Source organism: Macaca thibetana, chromosome 14 (genome assembly GCF_024542745.1).
Source record: "Macaca thibetana thibetana isolate TM-01 chromosome 14, ASM2454274v1, whole genome shotgun sequence".
NCBI lineage: Eukaryota > Metazoa > Chordata > Mammalia > Primates > Cercopithecidae > Macaca > Macaca thibetana.
Genome location: NC_065591.1, coordinates 103,784,880 through 103,801,690, shown reverse-complemented (window position 1 = coordinate 103,801,690; position 16,811 = coordinate 103,784,880). Strand labels below are relative to the sequence as shown.

Sequence of the window (16,811 nt, the reverse complement as noted above, 5' to 3'; positions counted from 1 at the left end):
GGCCGAGGCAGGAGAATCACTTGAACCCAGGAGGTAGAGGTTGCAGTGAGCCAAGATCGTGCCACTGCACTCCAGCCTGGGCAACAGAGCAAGACTGTCTCAAAAAAAAAAAGAGGAAGTATGGGGTGGGGGTTGGATGCAGGGGAGGGGGTGGGGTAAAAGGAAGAAGAAATGGCAAGAGATGAAGTTGGAGAGAAATATCAGGGCCAGATCATGAAAGGCCAGTGAGGGCAATGGGGAATCAATGAAAAGTTTTATGCAGAAGGGTGACAAAATGAAGTCTGTCTTTAAAGCAAATTATTCTTGCTGTTTTACAAAAAATGAATTAGAGGAAGACAGGAGAGGAATCAGGTAAACCAGTTAGAAGGTTGCTAGAATACTGGATGGAGGCTTGATTTTTAAGTGGCTGTGAGAATGGAGAAAACTGGATAAAGAAATTAGAAATGTAAACCGGTAAAACCTGGTGACTGACTGATGTAGAGGAAAAGGATTAAACGATAATATCCAGATTTCTATTTGGTGCATTTAGGTATCCAAAACAGATATCCAAAAGGACAAGTAGCTTTGGTGGTTGGGCAGAGGACAGAAAAACTTTAATTTAGGACTCACTGAAATTGAGATGCTTATGGGACTTACAAGTGGAGATAATAAGTAGGCAGTTGCATATTGCATACACACCTCTAGAACTCCATAGTGAGGGCTGAGCTGGAAATAAATACATGAGAAGCAAGACGGAAGTGAGTGAAGAACTGGAGGCAGATACTACTGCCCAGGTGAATGTTTAAGACACATGAGGGCCTAGACTGGAATGCTGAGGAACACTAACATTAAAGGCACAAGCAGAAAAAGAGAAGCTTCAAAGAGAACTTGAATGTAAACTCCGTAAGAGTCGGGTCTTAGGTCTGTTTTGTTGCTACCATATCTCCAGCATGTTGAAATAGGGTCTGGCATATAGTCAGCACTCAATAAATATTTTTTTTATTAAATGAATGAAGAAGGAAACAATGTTCAAAAATGTAGGAGGAAAACCAGAACTGGTCAAGGAAGACAGCATTTCAAGAAGACATGAACAGCAGTGTCAAATGCTAAACACAAGTCAAATACATACAAATTTAGCGTCCAGTCACAAAAGATGGAGCTCACCAGTTGTTCCTCGGGATTGACACCTGGTTCACAGAAGGCCAAGGGCCTCTCCTGTTCATCTTCAGGTAAGAATCCGTTGAGCAATAAGGCCTAAATAACCGCAAAGGCAGAACGAAACTTAACTCTCCTTCAGATGACTTAGTGCAGAGTTAAGCTCACCCCTAGTTAAAATCACAACTCAGCTTCCTCAAGAAATTTCATCGGTAATTTTTGCTCCTTAGATACTTCCCATTGCTCACCCTGGGACTAGTTCCTTTCATCAGGTCCATGCTTTGGCTCTTTCAGCTCTCTGGACACCTGACTGCTCTGCTTCAAGGTGCCTTGGCCCCAGAAGAAAATCTAAAAACCTTTCTTTCAAAAGAGACACAACACATTTCAAACTGGAGCTGCTCAAACTCAATTTTACCAGGGAGAAAATGATCTAAAAGCAGTGTGGAATCATCGCGGCTTAGAAATGAGTATTATAATGAATTATTTGGAATCCATTTGGAGCACTCACTTGAGTTTGTTTGATTTTTGTTTGTTTTACTGATTCTGCATTTTTACTCCCTAAAGCAACCTGTATAGAACAAGAAGGAAAACACATTTGCAGAGAGATGTCCTCATTCATTTCAGCTCCTGACCCAGGCGGTTTTCATTAGAATATAAGTAGGTGGAATGGGGAGGCAGATTTACCATGAAGCTAAGAAAGCTCCAGCTGTAGGACCCCGCATACATTGCCTCTCCCAAGGTCCTATACCAAATAATAATATAATTATTATTACAATTATTATTATTATTATATTTGGAGACACAGTCTCACTTTGTCACCCAGGCTGGAGTGCAGTGGCCCAATTTTGGCTCACTGCAATCCAGGGTTCAAGCTATTCTCATGTCTTAGCCTCCCGAGTAGCTGGGATTAAAGGCATGCGCCACCACACCTGGCTAATTTTTGTATTTTTGGTAAAGACAAAGGTTTCGCCATATTGCCCAGGCTGGTCTCAAACCCGTGAGCTCAAGCAATCCACCCGCCTTGGCCTCCCAAAGTGCTGGGATTACAGGCGTGACCCACCATGCCTGGCCTATTCCTAATTATTATATTCATAATTTTGTAATCTTATTCTTCAAGAAGCCCCCCTGCACACACACAAATTATATATTTTAGGACTTGCAAAACTTGGATCTGTCCCTGCAGGTGAGTATCTATCAGATCAGTGAAAGACTGAAAAATGTGACCCCATTTTATATCTGAAACAATTCTGTCTTGATTCAAAAGAGATGAGTTACAGAAGCTGTTTCCTATTTCAATAAACAACACAAATTCAGGTGGGCGAGGTGGCTCACACCTGTAATCCTAGAACTTTGGGAGGCCGAGGCGGAAGGATCCCTTGACGGTAGGAGTTTGAGATCAGCCTGGGCAACATAGTGGGACCGTCTCTACAAAAAATTAAAAAATTAGTTGAGCATGATGGCGCATGCATGTGGTCCCAACTACTCAAGAGGCTGAGGTGGGAGAATCACTTGAGCCCAGGAGACCAAGGCTGCAGTGAGCCATGATCATGCCACTGCACTCCAGGCTGGGCAACAGAGCGAGACTCCGTCTCAAAAATAAATAAATAAATAAAATCCAGCCAGTGGCTGATCTGCCATATGCTAATAATAAAATTTGAGTAAGTCAAATGAATTTGGCTATCTCATGTGTCATGGCAACAGGTATAGACACGTGTCATGGCAACAGGTACAAGAGGCCGCAGGGAGCTAAGGGAGTTCAACATTATGGAAATATCAACGATAATGGCAAAACTGTTCAAAGGGTTCTAACTAAGGAATACTAATAAGTCAGAAATCTTGGATGTGGCTTAGCATGCAACTTGTTAATCACTGAAAAGAGTTAAGAAGCCCAGTGGATGCTGTGAGCCCTTTTGTATTCTACAATGGAACTGAATTCTCATTGTGATCATGTGGCTGTGAATTAAAACTCTTCTGTTTGCAGGGAATATTAAGATGCTGACTTTCTGCCTGTCAGTTCTCTTCTTTTTCTGTCTAATCTGCCACCAAATTTCTCCCAGACTAAGAAATGCAAACAAACTTTGAGCCAAACTGATGAATATCTATGTTCATATAATGCAAATCATCCTGGGAACAACCTGGTTGGGTATAATCTCGAAGTTCTCCATGACATACTTCCTATGCAAGCAAAACACACACAAAAACATTCCATTAACGTATTCGTTAATGGAGTGGCAGAAAAGAGATCTAAAAGGTCTCATAAGCCAGCCATTTTAAAAATACAGAGCAAATGAAGTTTGGGAATGTTTATGCAGGAAACATTCCTCCCACACTTCTCAGTTCCTGGGGCATACATTATGCAAATTGCTTTACCATAGCACCAATCTCCTTTTTTCTTTAGGAACCCTTTGTGTCCCCACCCTGTTGCAGGCTAGCTGGGAGCACGCCCTCCACTGCCTGCCGGCTGCCAGAGCCACACACATAATGTGGGCTTTGTTTATGTGTCCATAAATATTTGACAATTCAGAAGCACTGCAGTTCCCACCACAAACAGAAAGGAATATTCCTAGGCAATTTCAGGGTCATCAGCACACTAAGGACTCCCCCAAACAGAGACAGACACACAAAGACAGGAATGAGGGGGTCACTCAGGGTGGGAACTATGTCAAGTGGGTCAGTCCCTGGGGTAGATTTGCCAAGCTGGCACCTACAGGTATAGGAAAAACTGAAGGGCTTTTGTTGCTCAAAAAAAACCTCTTCTACCTGACCATTATGCCTTGGCATCCATTTGCACATGTATTAGGAGTGAGCTAAATCCCTTAGCTAAACTCAAATGGAAACCTGGCAGCATTACTGGCTCTTACACTCTTCCTGCTACAGAATTCCTAGAAGAAAATTCCTGACTATTCACAGTGCTATTCTTTGGTGAAAGCTGCAATTGCAGGTCGACAGCCACATACTGCGTAGAAGCCTACCTATGTAGCAGAGCGTCAACAATAAGGACTTGATAGGGATCAGTAATGGCTCCTGGGCTTGCTGAAATCTTAAGCACTCTGCTATGAACAGCAGCCCACAAAGTCCATTTAAAGTACTCAAATATAAGGAATTTTCTGCTCTTTCTGTACTACTCCCTATATCTAAACTCCTCACTCAGTTCTGACCTCCTACAAAACTAAAATCAGTTTATTTTCAATTGATAATAGTGACTTAATAATCAATTGGTATAACAAGGGCAAACTACAAGGGCAAGAGCTACCTGTAGTCCTGATATCATTTTCTTTGCTTCTTCCATTTCTTTTTCTAAATATTCTTGTTGTTCCAACAGCTGTTCTTCCCATGAGGTCTCCAGATAGGTTCCAGGGCTCCCTGGCCGCCAGTCTCTAGATAATGGAGACTCTGTCTCCTCTACAAAATGAAAAGAGGGAAAACAGTTCATGTTGAAGAAAACTGATTTCCGGCAGAAAGCGTTCACAGGGTAGCGTTCACAGGTTCAGGTCACCTGCGTTCTGAACCTGTTCTCACAGCACAGACTGGACTCTCCACCAGGTGGGGTTGTGAGGCATAAAGAACTGGCTATGAGCTCAGGCCTCAGGCTCACTTGGTGCTAGAACAATCTATCCTCTTTTAAAACACTTAGGAAGTAGAAGATTTCCTCCATGGGAGCCTTGGTATGCGCCACACAGACTTTACCCTTGATTCTTAGAACTGGCATTCCAAGAGCCTGATTTTTGCCAGGTACAAAGAGAGGAGCTGTCAGATGAATGAAAACAAAATCTTACTGGTTACTCTGAAGGTTTAGTGGGGAGACCTCAATTCAATATTCCTTTGACCACTCGGTCGTAACTGGACCACTTTCATACAGAATACTGTGTGAGTCACACAGCAAACAAACCAATAAAAACAAACCTGCACAAACTGTTTAGCATCACGTTTATTTTCCTAGTTTTAAGGTCTCTTTGCTCTGGTTTTCTTGTCTATTTTATACGATCTAATTGTATGTACAGCCATTTAAAATGCATATTCTAGAATTCAGAAAGGCATAAACTCTTTCAGTGAGTTTCTTCATTCATGAGACGAGTATAATAACCCCTCTGGGTTGCCATGAGGATTAAATGAGGTGACTCATGTGCAGAGCCTGCTGGTGCCTGGCCGAGAGGAGCACTCAATAAATGCTCTCCCTCTCTCTCTAAGGCCTCAGGAGTTTTGACTCAGTAACATGACTGACTCTTTGGTACTAATGCCAGGGTTAGACGGGGAGCAGAATACAGAATAATTCAATTACAGTTTTTCTTCTGAGGGCCTCTGTTTCATTACAACTCTTGTGAGTAAATAAAATTCTAAGTCTTGCACTTTGCTTCTTACATGTTTCTCTCTCTATGCAAGAAAAAAAAGAGCAACTGAGACAGAGTATGTAAGTCTAAACAAAGGGAACTGTTTGTGGTCCTTTCTGTAGCTTCATACCAAGCCTGATACAGACCTGCTCTGTACTCTCTGTGTCCTCACAGACACCTCAGCTCATACAATATACTTCTGGTCCCAATTTAAGTTATGTAAGTCCTGCAATTATTTGTGTAAGATAGGAATAATAAAAATGTTTACTTGAGTAAGGCTTTTGACTGCCCCAAAGTCATTTCCTAATTCATAGGCAGCCAGCTGAGAAAGGGCCTGTCTATGCTGCTGCAAGATTTTCGACAGCTAGGACACCAGAAATTACATTCTGCAAGAGGATAACCACATTAATTGACTCAAAGTCATTACAGCCCTCTAGCGCTGACCCTGCACACACTATGGAGATGGGGAAGGCCAGGGAGCTTATTGGTGGTCAGGACCTCTAAATTCTTCAAGCTGGCTGTTCCTTGAACCAACCCAGGCAGGCGTAGAGATAGTACCTGTTCTGGTCTCTATTCCTTCAGAGGGAATAATCACAAAATCTGCCTTCTCTTCTGACTGGGTTATAATGGACTCACTCTTGGCACTGTGGATTGGACTGGGTGAAGTCAGGCTGTGATTGAAGAAAAAGGAAGAAAAATGATTATTATGAGGAGTTGTTCAGAAAGCAGCTTTCATAATTTATTCCTGAGAACAGGGACATGTTCTTATTCATCTTACTCCTCCATGGCTAACACAGTACTTGGCCCACAGAAAATAAAATATTTAATGATTAACCTTTTGAATGAATGAAATTAATATTGAATAAAGGAATGACCCAGTCCTATAAAGTCTTTTCCACAACAAGGATGCCTTTAAGCCTAATTCATTGAGAAGAGATTTACCAAAATGATGGGTAATCTACCATTCAAGTTTTGTTTTGTTTTACCTCCCACCACCTCTGCCATCACCATCCCTGGGCCCACGTTCAAAGACTGATGCCAGTCTGTGTCTAGTAGCTTTTGGAGCTAGAAGGAAATTTTATTTCCAATACACTGATCTCTCACAGATACAGGCACTACCAGCCAAGTTATCGTGGCAGATCGGCTCTGAGCTGATTACAAAGGAGAGTACAGGGTGGGGGTGGTTCAAGGGGAAAAGTTGCTGGAGAGCGTACATTGCCAGGCTGGGCAGAGGAGCAGTTATATATCAATAACTGAGCTAGAGCATGACAAGGGGAAGATAATATGTCAAAAGGGGAAATACCTGCTAGGGATAGTGGAGTAAGGGTTTACTTGATTTATTCCTATCAAAGAGTTATTTATATTTCTGACACAACACTTTCAAATTGTTCTCAGAATCTTCTCAACAATTCTTAAGGTTTTGTTTTGTTTTATTTTTTTCAGACACGGTCTCACTCTGTTGCCCAAGTTGGAGTGCAGTGGCTCCATCATAACTCATGGCAGCCTCAAGCTCCTGGGCTTGAGCAAATCTGTCTCAGCCTCCCGAGCAGCTAGGACTATAGGTGCACATGATGCCCAGCTAATTTTCAAATTATTTTGTAGAGACAAGGTCTCCCCATGTTACCCAGGCTGGTTTCGAACTCCTGGGCTCAAGTGATCCTCTCTCCTCAGTCTCTGTACTGGGATTACAGGCATGGGCCACCATACCTGGCCCTTAAGTTCTGATATAACTACTAGCCTTGGAAGGAACTATGCAGATTTTCAGGGAAGTGTTTTTTCTCCAAAAAAACAGCAAATCTACAAGACAAGATGGGACTGTGAGGCTGGTGCTTCCATGTGACAGGGAAAACGAGTCTCGAGCCATTTCTCTTTGCACTGCACCTTGAGAACATCAGCAATGAAACAATCTCAGGGGCTGAGGGGTCTCCTGGCCCAGCCCCCTCTCAGGAATTCTTTCCAAATCTATCACCCAGACAACAGTGAAAGTGGCTAGGATTCACTGACCCACTTAATGTGCCCCTGAAGTCTCCCAGGCAAATCCTCACAACCACCATCAGGAGTTAACATTTTGTCTTCCTAGAATCCAGTAAAAACAAGAGCCAGGCACGGTGGTGGTAGCCAGGCACTTCAAAAGCGGTGAGGCAGCCTGAGGACTAGTGTCTCATCCTCCTCATTGCCCATATTTTAAGGGCTTTGGTGGGAATGACCTCAACTAGAAATACATTCTCTTCCTTCTTAGAACTACAGAAAACATTTTAAAGCTTTTAAATTGAAATGCCAAATTAAAGAAAGTTGCTTAACCATTATCTATAGATCTATAACCCAAACAGGCAGAAGGGGTAGGGAGTGGCAAGAAGTGATATTCCAAAATAGCAACTGCTTTCTAGAACTTTCTTACTCATCTTTCACCGCTTAGGCAATCTTGACTTCCAGGCCAACATGAATTCGCTGCTTGAAAAGCTCTCATCCAAGGGTACTATGTCATTCACAAGGAGAATAGATTTGTGCCTGCTCAGGCCTCAGCATTTACCTTCTTAGAGAAATGGGGATCCAAGCATAGAAAGCGGCCTGCAAGAGCTGCTCATCTTTGAGAAACAAGAAAGCAACACTTTCTCATCTGACAAGGTGCTATGGATGGCATGTTCCACCCTCCGCCTTTGCTGGACCACAGCACGTGTGAGACAAAGTCGAGGAGGAGGGTGCAGTGTGAACCCAGGATGCTAGAAAACTGCTTTCCTAAAAGCACAGACGCATGCTCAGCTCCTTCTCCCTCCTAAGAGAGTTATCTCCCATATAAGGGCAGAAGGAGGCGGATGTCTGGATATCCAACCCCGCTGGGGGAGTGGCAGAGCAGCCAAAGGAAAACAACATTTCTATTTCTTGAATTGAGGCTGCCAATGTGAGGCCACCGAGAGGTGAGACCATGAAACTCGATGGCCAAGTGGAGAGATAAAGGACCTCAGGCAGGAAACTCCCGAGGCACATGTCAGAGCAGGCACCCTGCTGCCTCCCTAAGAAGTACCTCATGGACAAGGAATATGCATTGAATCCTCTGCCCCAGGTCAGAGAAAATATTTTAATGCTAATTAATTATGTATATGACAGGCTCCTCCCTGATTAGCTTAAAAGTTCTATTTTATAAACAAATAATCCCCTATTTAGCATCATAATCCTCTCTGAGGTCAGAGAATGACTGATAGGTCTGGGGTGATACATTTCTTAATTCCCACAGGTCTAATAGCTCTTCTATCTTAATTTACCAGACAAGCAATCCTGCAGCAAAGATACTTCCAAATCCTACTCAAATTAATTTTTTTAAACGGATAATAGGCAAGAAGGAAGAGTCCTATATCCTCATGAAGTGCCCTCCCCCACCAAAGACCCTGGCAGGGGCTAGGGCTACTCCTTCTGCCCCCATGCTGGCTCCACTTCCTAAGCCCACCCACCGTATTTTATAGTGATAACCCCTGGTCAGCAGTCAATCCTCCCAACATAGTGCTCCCACCACCCCGCCTGTCTCTGGCCAACAGCATCCTCCAGCCCTGCCCCTGCTCCCACCCTGGCCACCCACTTCCAAAGCCAGAGTGGCTTCAGCTCACCATTTGACTTGCGTCCCTCCCATGGTCCCCCTCCTGCCTCGGGCTTCAGCAAGCCTGCGTCCCCAGGTGAAGTGGGAGGCTGAGAGTCACATCGCTCCCAAATTCAGGCATGTCTCCCCGCGCTGGGGCTGGAAAACGCCTCCACGGGAAGGCCAGCTAGCAGAGCTACTGGCCCGGCTCGCGGGAGAAAGTGGGAACGGTGGCGGCGGCGTCTCGGCCCCAGCGACGGAGATGCTCCAGGCTCTGAAGCGCGCTGTCCCGGCCGCTCAGACTGTGCCGCAGCCCGGCCCCGGCGGAAGCTGCCTCCACTCGCAGGCTGCCGGCCCCTGGCCGCTGCATCTTGGCCTCCGCGGACGCTCGGCGCCGGGCATCCCCCCTGGTGGGGGCATCTCAACCCATCTCCCACTGGGAGGGAGGCTCCCGGCAGCGCAGGCTGCGCCTTGAGTCCCCAGCGGCGATCCCGCTCCGCGCCACCTTCCGGATCCCTTCCTGCCCCTCCCTCTGCTCCCTCCCCGGGCTGTCACAAGCGGCGAGGCAGCCGGGCTCCGACCCAAGCCAGCTCCACTGGCCAACCGACCGCTCTGGACAGAGGTTGAGGGTGCGGGCCAGGGGCGGGGCTGGGCGGGGTTGGGGTGGGGGGGGGGGGGTGGGGGCGTCGACGAGGGATTGGGGGATGCAAGGAGGGGAGACTGGGAGGCTCAGGATAGGCAGGGTAAGAGCCGCATATTGGCAGAATCAAGAGGAGGGCTCTGGTGGTCTGCCCCGCACCGAAAACCTTGCCTTCTCCACTCTGAGTCCTCCCTTCGTGGACCAGGGGTCGCTTGGACAGGTCAGGCCAGCGTGGGGCTCTGGCCGCTCCTCGGGGTGGAGACTCCGACACTCCCCAGGAAAATTCGCTGAGCACCCATCCCCTCCCACCTTCCCCTCTGGCGTTTGGTGTGTTCTTTTTAACCAAGTAAGGATCATTTTGCTTGGCTACAGTGAGAGGCTGGTAGGCGGTTTTCGGTTTTCGGAGCAACAGGCTGGCAGGGCTTCCCCAGGGCGTCTCCGGAGGAGCAGTGGCAGGGGATGAGACACCCAGGGGCTATCCTTCCTTCTGAGCCACTCCCGTCCTGAGCAAGCCACATCTGGGGGCTCCTGAGCTCTTCATGGGTCACAGAGCCACTAAGTGGGCTCCCTGGGAGGCGAGGGCTCAGAATGTGCAGGAACCTGCTGGGTCCCAGATAGCCACAAGAAGCTCTCTCCTTCCCTGGGGACTCACTGAGGAAAAGGCAGCTACTAAGCCAGCATGCCAAAGAGCTGGATGAGGGGTCGGCATTAGAAGAAAATGTCAAAATCGAATAGTGAAAAACAGGGTAAAGCAAACAATTCTCCTCTGGCCCCTCTCCTAGAAAACTGTCACCATTAGCTCACTGCAGCCTGATAGCCAGTGGGCCACTCATTCACACAGTCTCACAGTCTCACAGCCTCCCCTCAGTCCTCCTGCCTTGGAGGAGAAAGCAGGTGCTCTCAGGAAGAAATCCACTCTTCCTCCTATCCCCCAACTCTAGCAGGCACTATCAGGCTTAGAAGAGTGAAAGGCCTGCTGATGTGCAGGAAGCAATAGATCTCATCATACAACAAAAACATCCTGTAATTCTGCTCCAGGTGATAACCTAAGCAGCAAGCAAGGAAGAAATGATTTAGAGTCTCATTAAAAGCACACCTGCTGCTTACTGGGCACGGGGCTTCCTTTTGGGGTGATGAAGATGTCTTCTGAGTGGACAGAGGTGATGGTCGCACCACATTATGAAGATACTAAGTGCCACTGAATTGTACACTTTATAATGTTTAATGGTTAATTTTATGTTAGGTGAATTTTATAAATAAAAAAGAGCCCACCTATTAAATGTAAAAGGCAAAAAGTTAGCAGTATATTAAAATACGAAAAAGAGTTCCATATGACCTCAATAAATTAGGAAATGGTATATCAAAATAGGATGGAATTTTATGAGAAAAAAAGAGAAGAAAGAAAACAAAGACACATAACATACATACAAGAAAAAGAACAAGTAGCCCTAAATAAAGCAGATTACACAGGGTCGGGATAGGAAAGAAAAGGTCATTAGAGCATAAATTATGATTCAGCAACAAAATGAAGTTAGTTAAAATATGATCTGGGGAGTGTTTATAGGAGCATGATTTACATAAGCCAGGAAAGTAATCTTTTTCTGCCACTGATAAGGTTCTTATTAGGGTACTGTATCCTGTTTTGGTCTCTGTACTTGGCTCTAAGGAATACAGACAACTTTTAGCTAGAGTCGCAAACATCATTAGCTTGCTCAAATGCGTACTAATCAGCCACAGTTCCTGTAGAGGAAAGCTGGAAACATTCTAATGCTCTCAGACAACTCTGCTCAATTTCTATGAGCTTTACACAGACTTTTCAGGCCATACCTTAAGAGTTACACTTAGGCTCAAGGACAGCGCAATGGAACTAGCTATCATAAACACTGGCAGCTGATACGCAAATGTCAGAACCTGGACTGGGCCCTGACAGGTTCCAGCCATGCCCCCATGTGGTCACAGTTAAGCACTGGCACTGGGACTGCACAGATTCCATTTGTGGGAAATAAAGCAGCACCTGACCCTACCTTCCTACCCTCCTACCAGCACAAACCCACAAAGCACTGCTAAGGGGTATGCCTTTAAAGCCAAACATAAACTGAGGAGAGAAAAAGGGCTTAGATGCCTTTTTGCTTGTTGTGTTGTTACTTGAAGCTGAGAACTCCGAGAATCCCCCAGAATTCAGGTTTCAGAGGCCACAGTTACCTGGAGCACCTGGATTCAGACGGGGACCTTTGTTGCCCTTCATACTGCTGCACTAGGGCCCGCACGCTCCAGTATGGATTCTCAATTTCCTCATCCATGCTGCTGTTCCTAAAGTCAAAGGACACCAGCAAAGGGAGGGTGTCAGTCCTTCAGATCAGATCAACTCAACGAGTACAGATAGACTGCCACTCTGCGAGCAGTATAATAGATGAGTAAGACAAATCCCCTGCCTCAGAGACACTTGTTACCTAGCAGGGAAGGCAGACACAAAAACAAGTAATTCACCAATCTCTGCAACACCTCAGGGTCCTGCTCTCTCTTAGCAGATACACAACCCACAAAGCATTTCCTGCCATGACTCCCCAGGACAACCTGACCTTTGGGTACATTCCAGGGTAGAGCTTCCCCTAGATGAACTGGAACACTGCTCCCACAGACCTCCCGGTGAAGAAAACACACTTGCCAAAGGTGTATATTTAAATTTTGGGCACCAGAGCAAAAACTTACACATAAGATTCCTTAACTTTCTGTTAAATGCAAAATAAAAATAAACATCTCAGAAGAAAAGGCTTTTTTCTTTTGAGAGTACCCTCCCCTACCTCCCCACTCCATGTTCTTTTCTGCAATCTGGGGCTGTTTGGGTGACATTTCTATCTACTGTACTGTATCATCTAACAGAAGAAATATCAGAGAGAGGGATCAGTTCCCATCCCCAGATTTCTACTGTTACCTCTGTCTGTATCGAAAGACATCCCGTCCTGATCGGGACATGTCATGACACACATCGGCCAGAGCAGCAGCTGCTCCCTGGGCCACAGCAGTGGCACAATGTGGTCGGTGACTTTGTAAAGGGGCTCTGGAGTCCCGTCCTTGGTTCATCGTCCTGCTAGAGCCAGGTTTGAAATGAGCTGCCAAGGCAAGGACCAGCCTCATGATAGACTTCAGGTTTCCGTCCACGATATCTGCAGGACAAAACAGACCAAGAGGTCCTAAGAGGGAGGCAAAAGCTGAGGACTTAGGCATTTAATATGTATTGCTAGTGATACAGGTAAGCAATGCAGTCAGAGTCTCAGTCCTAACAAAGCTCTGGGCAACAAGGGAGACAGAATATGTAACAGCAATGACAATAAAGTAAGGTCACGTGTTTTGGTAAGAGAAGTACAGGAATCTTTGGGAGGTCAGAGTAGAGACACCTTATCTAGACGATTCAGAGAAGGATTCCTAGAGGAAGTGGGTTCTAAACTGAGACTTGATTGATGAAGAGCAGCACTTTAGTTAGATAAGAGAAAGACGAAGAGTATTCCAGGAAGAGGGAACAGCAGGTGTGAAGGTCTTGAAGTGGGAGACAGCATGATATGTTAGAGCTATGCCATCCAGTATGGGAACCATTAGCCACCTGTAGCTATCTCGGCTCACTGCAACCTCCGCCTCCCAGGTTCAAGCGATTCTCCTGCCTCAGCCTCCTGAGTAGCTGGGACTACAGGCACCTGCAACCACGCCCAGCTAATTTGTTATGTTTTTAGTAGAGACAGGGTTTCACCATGTTGGCCAGGCTGGTCTTGAACTCCTGACCTCAGGTGATCCACCTGCCTCAGTCCCCCAAAGTGCTGGGATTACAGGCATGAGCCACTGCGCCCGGCCCACCAGTTTCCTTTTTTATAATGTGGCTATTAGAAACTTTTTTTTTTTTTTTGAGACAAAGTCTCACTCTATCACCCAGGCGGGAATGCAATGGCACTATCTTGGCTCACTGCAACCTCTGCCTCCTGGGTTCAAGTGATTCTCCTGCCTCAGCCTCCCAAGTAGCTGGGATTACAGGAGCCCACCACCACGCCCAGCTAATGTTTGTATTTTTAGTAGAGATGGAGGTTTCACCATGTTGGCCACACTGGTCTCAAACTCCTGACCTCAAGTGATCAGGAGTGTGATCAGGGATGGGGAGGCCTAGCCTCCCAAAGTGCTGGGATTATAGGTGTGAGCCACTGCGCCCAGCCTGCTATCAGAAACTCTTAAGTTACCTATGTGACTTGCATTCTATTTCTGTGACACAGCACTGTGGTGGAGGAAGTGAAAGAAGTTCAGCATAGCCAGAGCCCAGAATGCGGGGGAAGACAGGGAAAGGTGAGGCAGCAGGGGGGTGAATTGGGGGGTGAATCAGAAGGGGGATCACACAGGGCATGGGAGGCCACAGGAAGGACTCTGGATTTTATCCTAAGGGTCCTCAGATACAGAGGAGTGGCATGAGTATATGTACTCTTGGAAAGATCATTCTGACTGCAGTGTGGAGAGCAGATGAGAAGGGGACAAAAATCAATGCCGCGGGACTAACTCAGACTGTTACACTTCTCCAGGTAAATGACAATGATGTCCTAAATGGCAGTGTTCCCTCAAAATAGCTGACTTTAATGGGCCAGATCCCCAAGCCCACTCCACATGGGAACCAGATCAGAGGTATCATGAACTCTACATTTTGCCCTAGAAATAAAAGAGGAATGTAGGCAGAAAACAGTGTGGTAAGTCTGGTGAAAGTCAATGTAAGGAAATGGGTAAAATTTTATTTTATTTTTTAGCTTTGTATCCTTTAAATATACAAGTCTTGGAAAAGGATTATTTGTGTTTGTTTTTTTCTTTTTCACCTTTTGTTTTAGAAGCAGGTGGTACACATGCAGCTTTGTTACAAAGGTATATTGTGTGATGCTGAGGTCTACGGTACGACTGAACTCATCATCCAGATAGTGAGCACAGTACCCAACAGGTAGTTTGCAGCCCTTCCCCCGCTCCCTCTCTCCCTCCTCTAGTAGTCCCCAGTTTCTACTGTTCCCATATCTTGTCCCAATGTGCACCCAATGTTTAGTTCCCAATTATAAGTAAGAACATATGGTGTTTGGTTTGCTGGTTCTGCATTAGTTTGCTTAGGATAATGGCCTCCAGCTGCATCCATGTTGCAGCAAAGGACATGATTTTATTTTTTTATGGCTGCCTAGTATCCTATGGTATATATATACCACATTTTCTTTATCCACTTAACTGCTGATGGGCACCTGAGTTGATTCCATGTTTTTGCTATTGTGAATGGTGCTGCAATGAACCTACAGGTGCATGTGTCCTTTTGGTAGAGTGATTTATTTTCCTTTGTGGATATACCCAGTAATGGGATTGCTGTAGTTCTTGGAGAAATCTCCAAACTATTTTCCACAGTGGCTGGACAAAGTTACATTCCCACCAACAATATATGTGCCCCTTTTCTCCACAGCCTCACCAACATCTGTCATTTTTTGACTTTTTAACAAAAGCCATCCTGACTGGTGTGAGATAGTATCTCATTGTGGTTTTGATATGCATTTATCTGATTAGTGCTGATGAGCTTTTCTTCATGTTTGTTGGCCACTTGTACATCTTCTTTTGAGAAGTATCTGTATATGCCCTTTGCCCACTTTTTAATAGGGTTATTTGTTTTTGTTTATTGATTTAAGTTCCCTATAGATTCTAGATATTAGACCTTTGTCAGATTCATAGTTTGTGAATATTTCCTCCCATTCTATAGGCTATCTGCTTACTCCCTTGATAGTTTATCTTGCTATGTAGAGGCTCTTTAGTTTAATTAGATCCCAATTGTCAATGTTTAGGTTGCAATTGCTTTGAGGACTTAGTCATAAATTATTTGCCAATGCCAATATCAAGAAGGGTTATTTCCTAGGTTTTCTTCTAGGATTTTTACAGTTCAACATCTTCCATTTAAGTCTTTATTCCATCTTGAGTTAATTTTTGTACATGGTGATAGGGATCTAGTTTCATTCTTCTGCATATGGCTAGCCAGTTATCCCAGCACCATTTATTGAATAGGGATTCTTTTCCCCATTGCTTATTTTTGTTGAGTTTGTCAAAGATCACATGGTTGTAGGTGTGGAACTTTATTTCTGGGTTCTCTAGTCTGTTCCATTGGTCTACGTGTCTGTTTTTATACCAGTACCATATTGTTTTGGTTACCATAGTCTTGTAGTATAGTTTGAAGTCAGGTAATGTGACACCCTAGGGGCTTTGTAGCTTTGTTCTTTTTTTTTTTTTTTTTTTTTTTTTTTTTTTTTTTTTTTTTTTTTTTGAGATAGAGTCTCCCTCTGTGTCGCCCAAGCTGGAGTGCAGTGGCGCGATCTCAGCTCACTGGAACCTCGGCCTCCCGGGTTCAAGATATTCTGCTGTCTCAGCATCCTGAGTAGCTGGGACTACAGGCACATACCACCACGCCTGGCTAATTTTTGTATTTTGAATTTCTTTCACCTCTTTGGTTAGATGTAGTCCTAGATATTTCTTTTTTGTGTGTAGTCATTGTAAGTGGGATTGTGTTCATAATTTGTCTTTCAGCTAGAATGTTATTGGTGTATAGAAATGCTACTGATTTGGCCAGGCACGGTGGCTCATGCTTATAATCCCAGCACTTTGGGAGGCTGAGGCAGGTGGAGATCTGGAATTTGAGACCACACTGGCCAACATGATGAAACCCTGTCTCTATAAAAATACAAAAATAAGCCAGGCATGGTGGTGCATGCCTGTAGTCCCAGCTACTTGGGAGGCTGAGGCAGGAGAATCACCTGAACCCAGGAGGCGGAGGCTGCAGTGAGGTGAGATCACGACACTGAACTCCAGTCTGGGCAACAAAGCAAAACTCCATCTCAAAAAAAATAAAATAAATGCTACTGATTTTGCACACTGATTTTATATCCTGAAACTAATTAAGTCGTTTATCAGTTCTAAGAGCCTTTTGGGTTTTCTAGGTATAGAATCATATCATCAGTGAAGAGAGATAGTTTGACTTTTTCTTCTCCTATTCGGATGCCTTTTATTTCTTTCTCTTGCCTGATTGCTCTGGCTAGGACTGCCAGTACTATGTTGAGAAGGAGTGGTAAAGGACTCTTTGATACCTCCTACAAGGTGCTCTCACTGA

At 45.1% G+C, this 16,811-nt stretch overlaps 1 protein-coding gene across 5 annotated transcripts in view; it reads right to left on the bottom strand.

The window, feature by feature from the left end:
• DIXDC1 (DIX domain containing 1) overlaps positions 1-16,811 on the bottom strand; it is a 101,423-nt gene that overhangs the window by 40,086 nt on the left and 44,526 nt on the right. For 3 of the 5 annotated variants that reach the window (XM_050757698.1, XM_050757697.1, XM_050757696.1), the window contains 5 exons: positions 12,603-12,834; positions 11,873-11,980; positions 6,021-6,133; positions 4,388-4,536; positions 1,144-1,233 (listed from right to left, as the gene is read on the bottom strand). In XM_050757698.1, coding sequence (XP_050613655.1) covers positions 1,144-1,233; positions 4,388-4,536; positions 6,021-6,133; positions 11,873-11,980; positions 12,603-12,834 — 692 coding nt within the window. Of the gene's footprint in view, positions 1-1,143; positions 1,234-4,387; positions 4,537-6,020; positions 6,134-9,061; positions 11,843-11,868; positions 11,981-12,602; positions 12,835-16,811 lie in introns of those variants that run through there. The other 2 variants (XM_050757699.1, XM_050757700.1) reach the window with 2 other exon arrangements.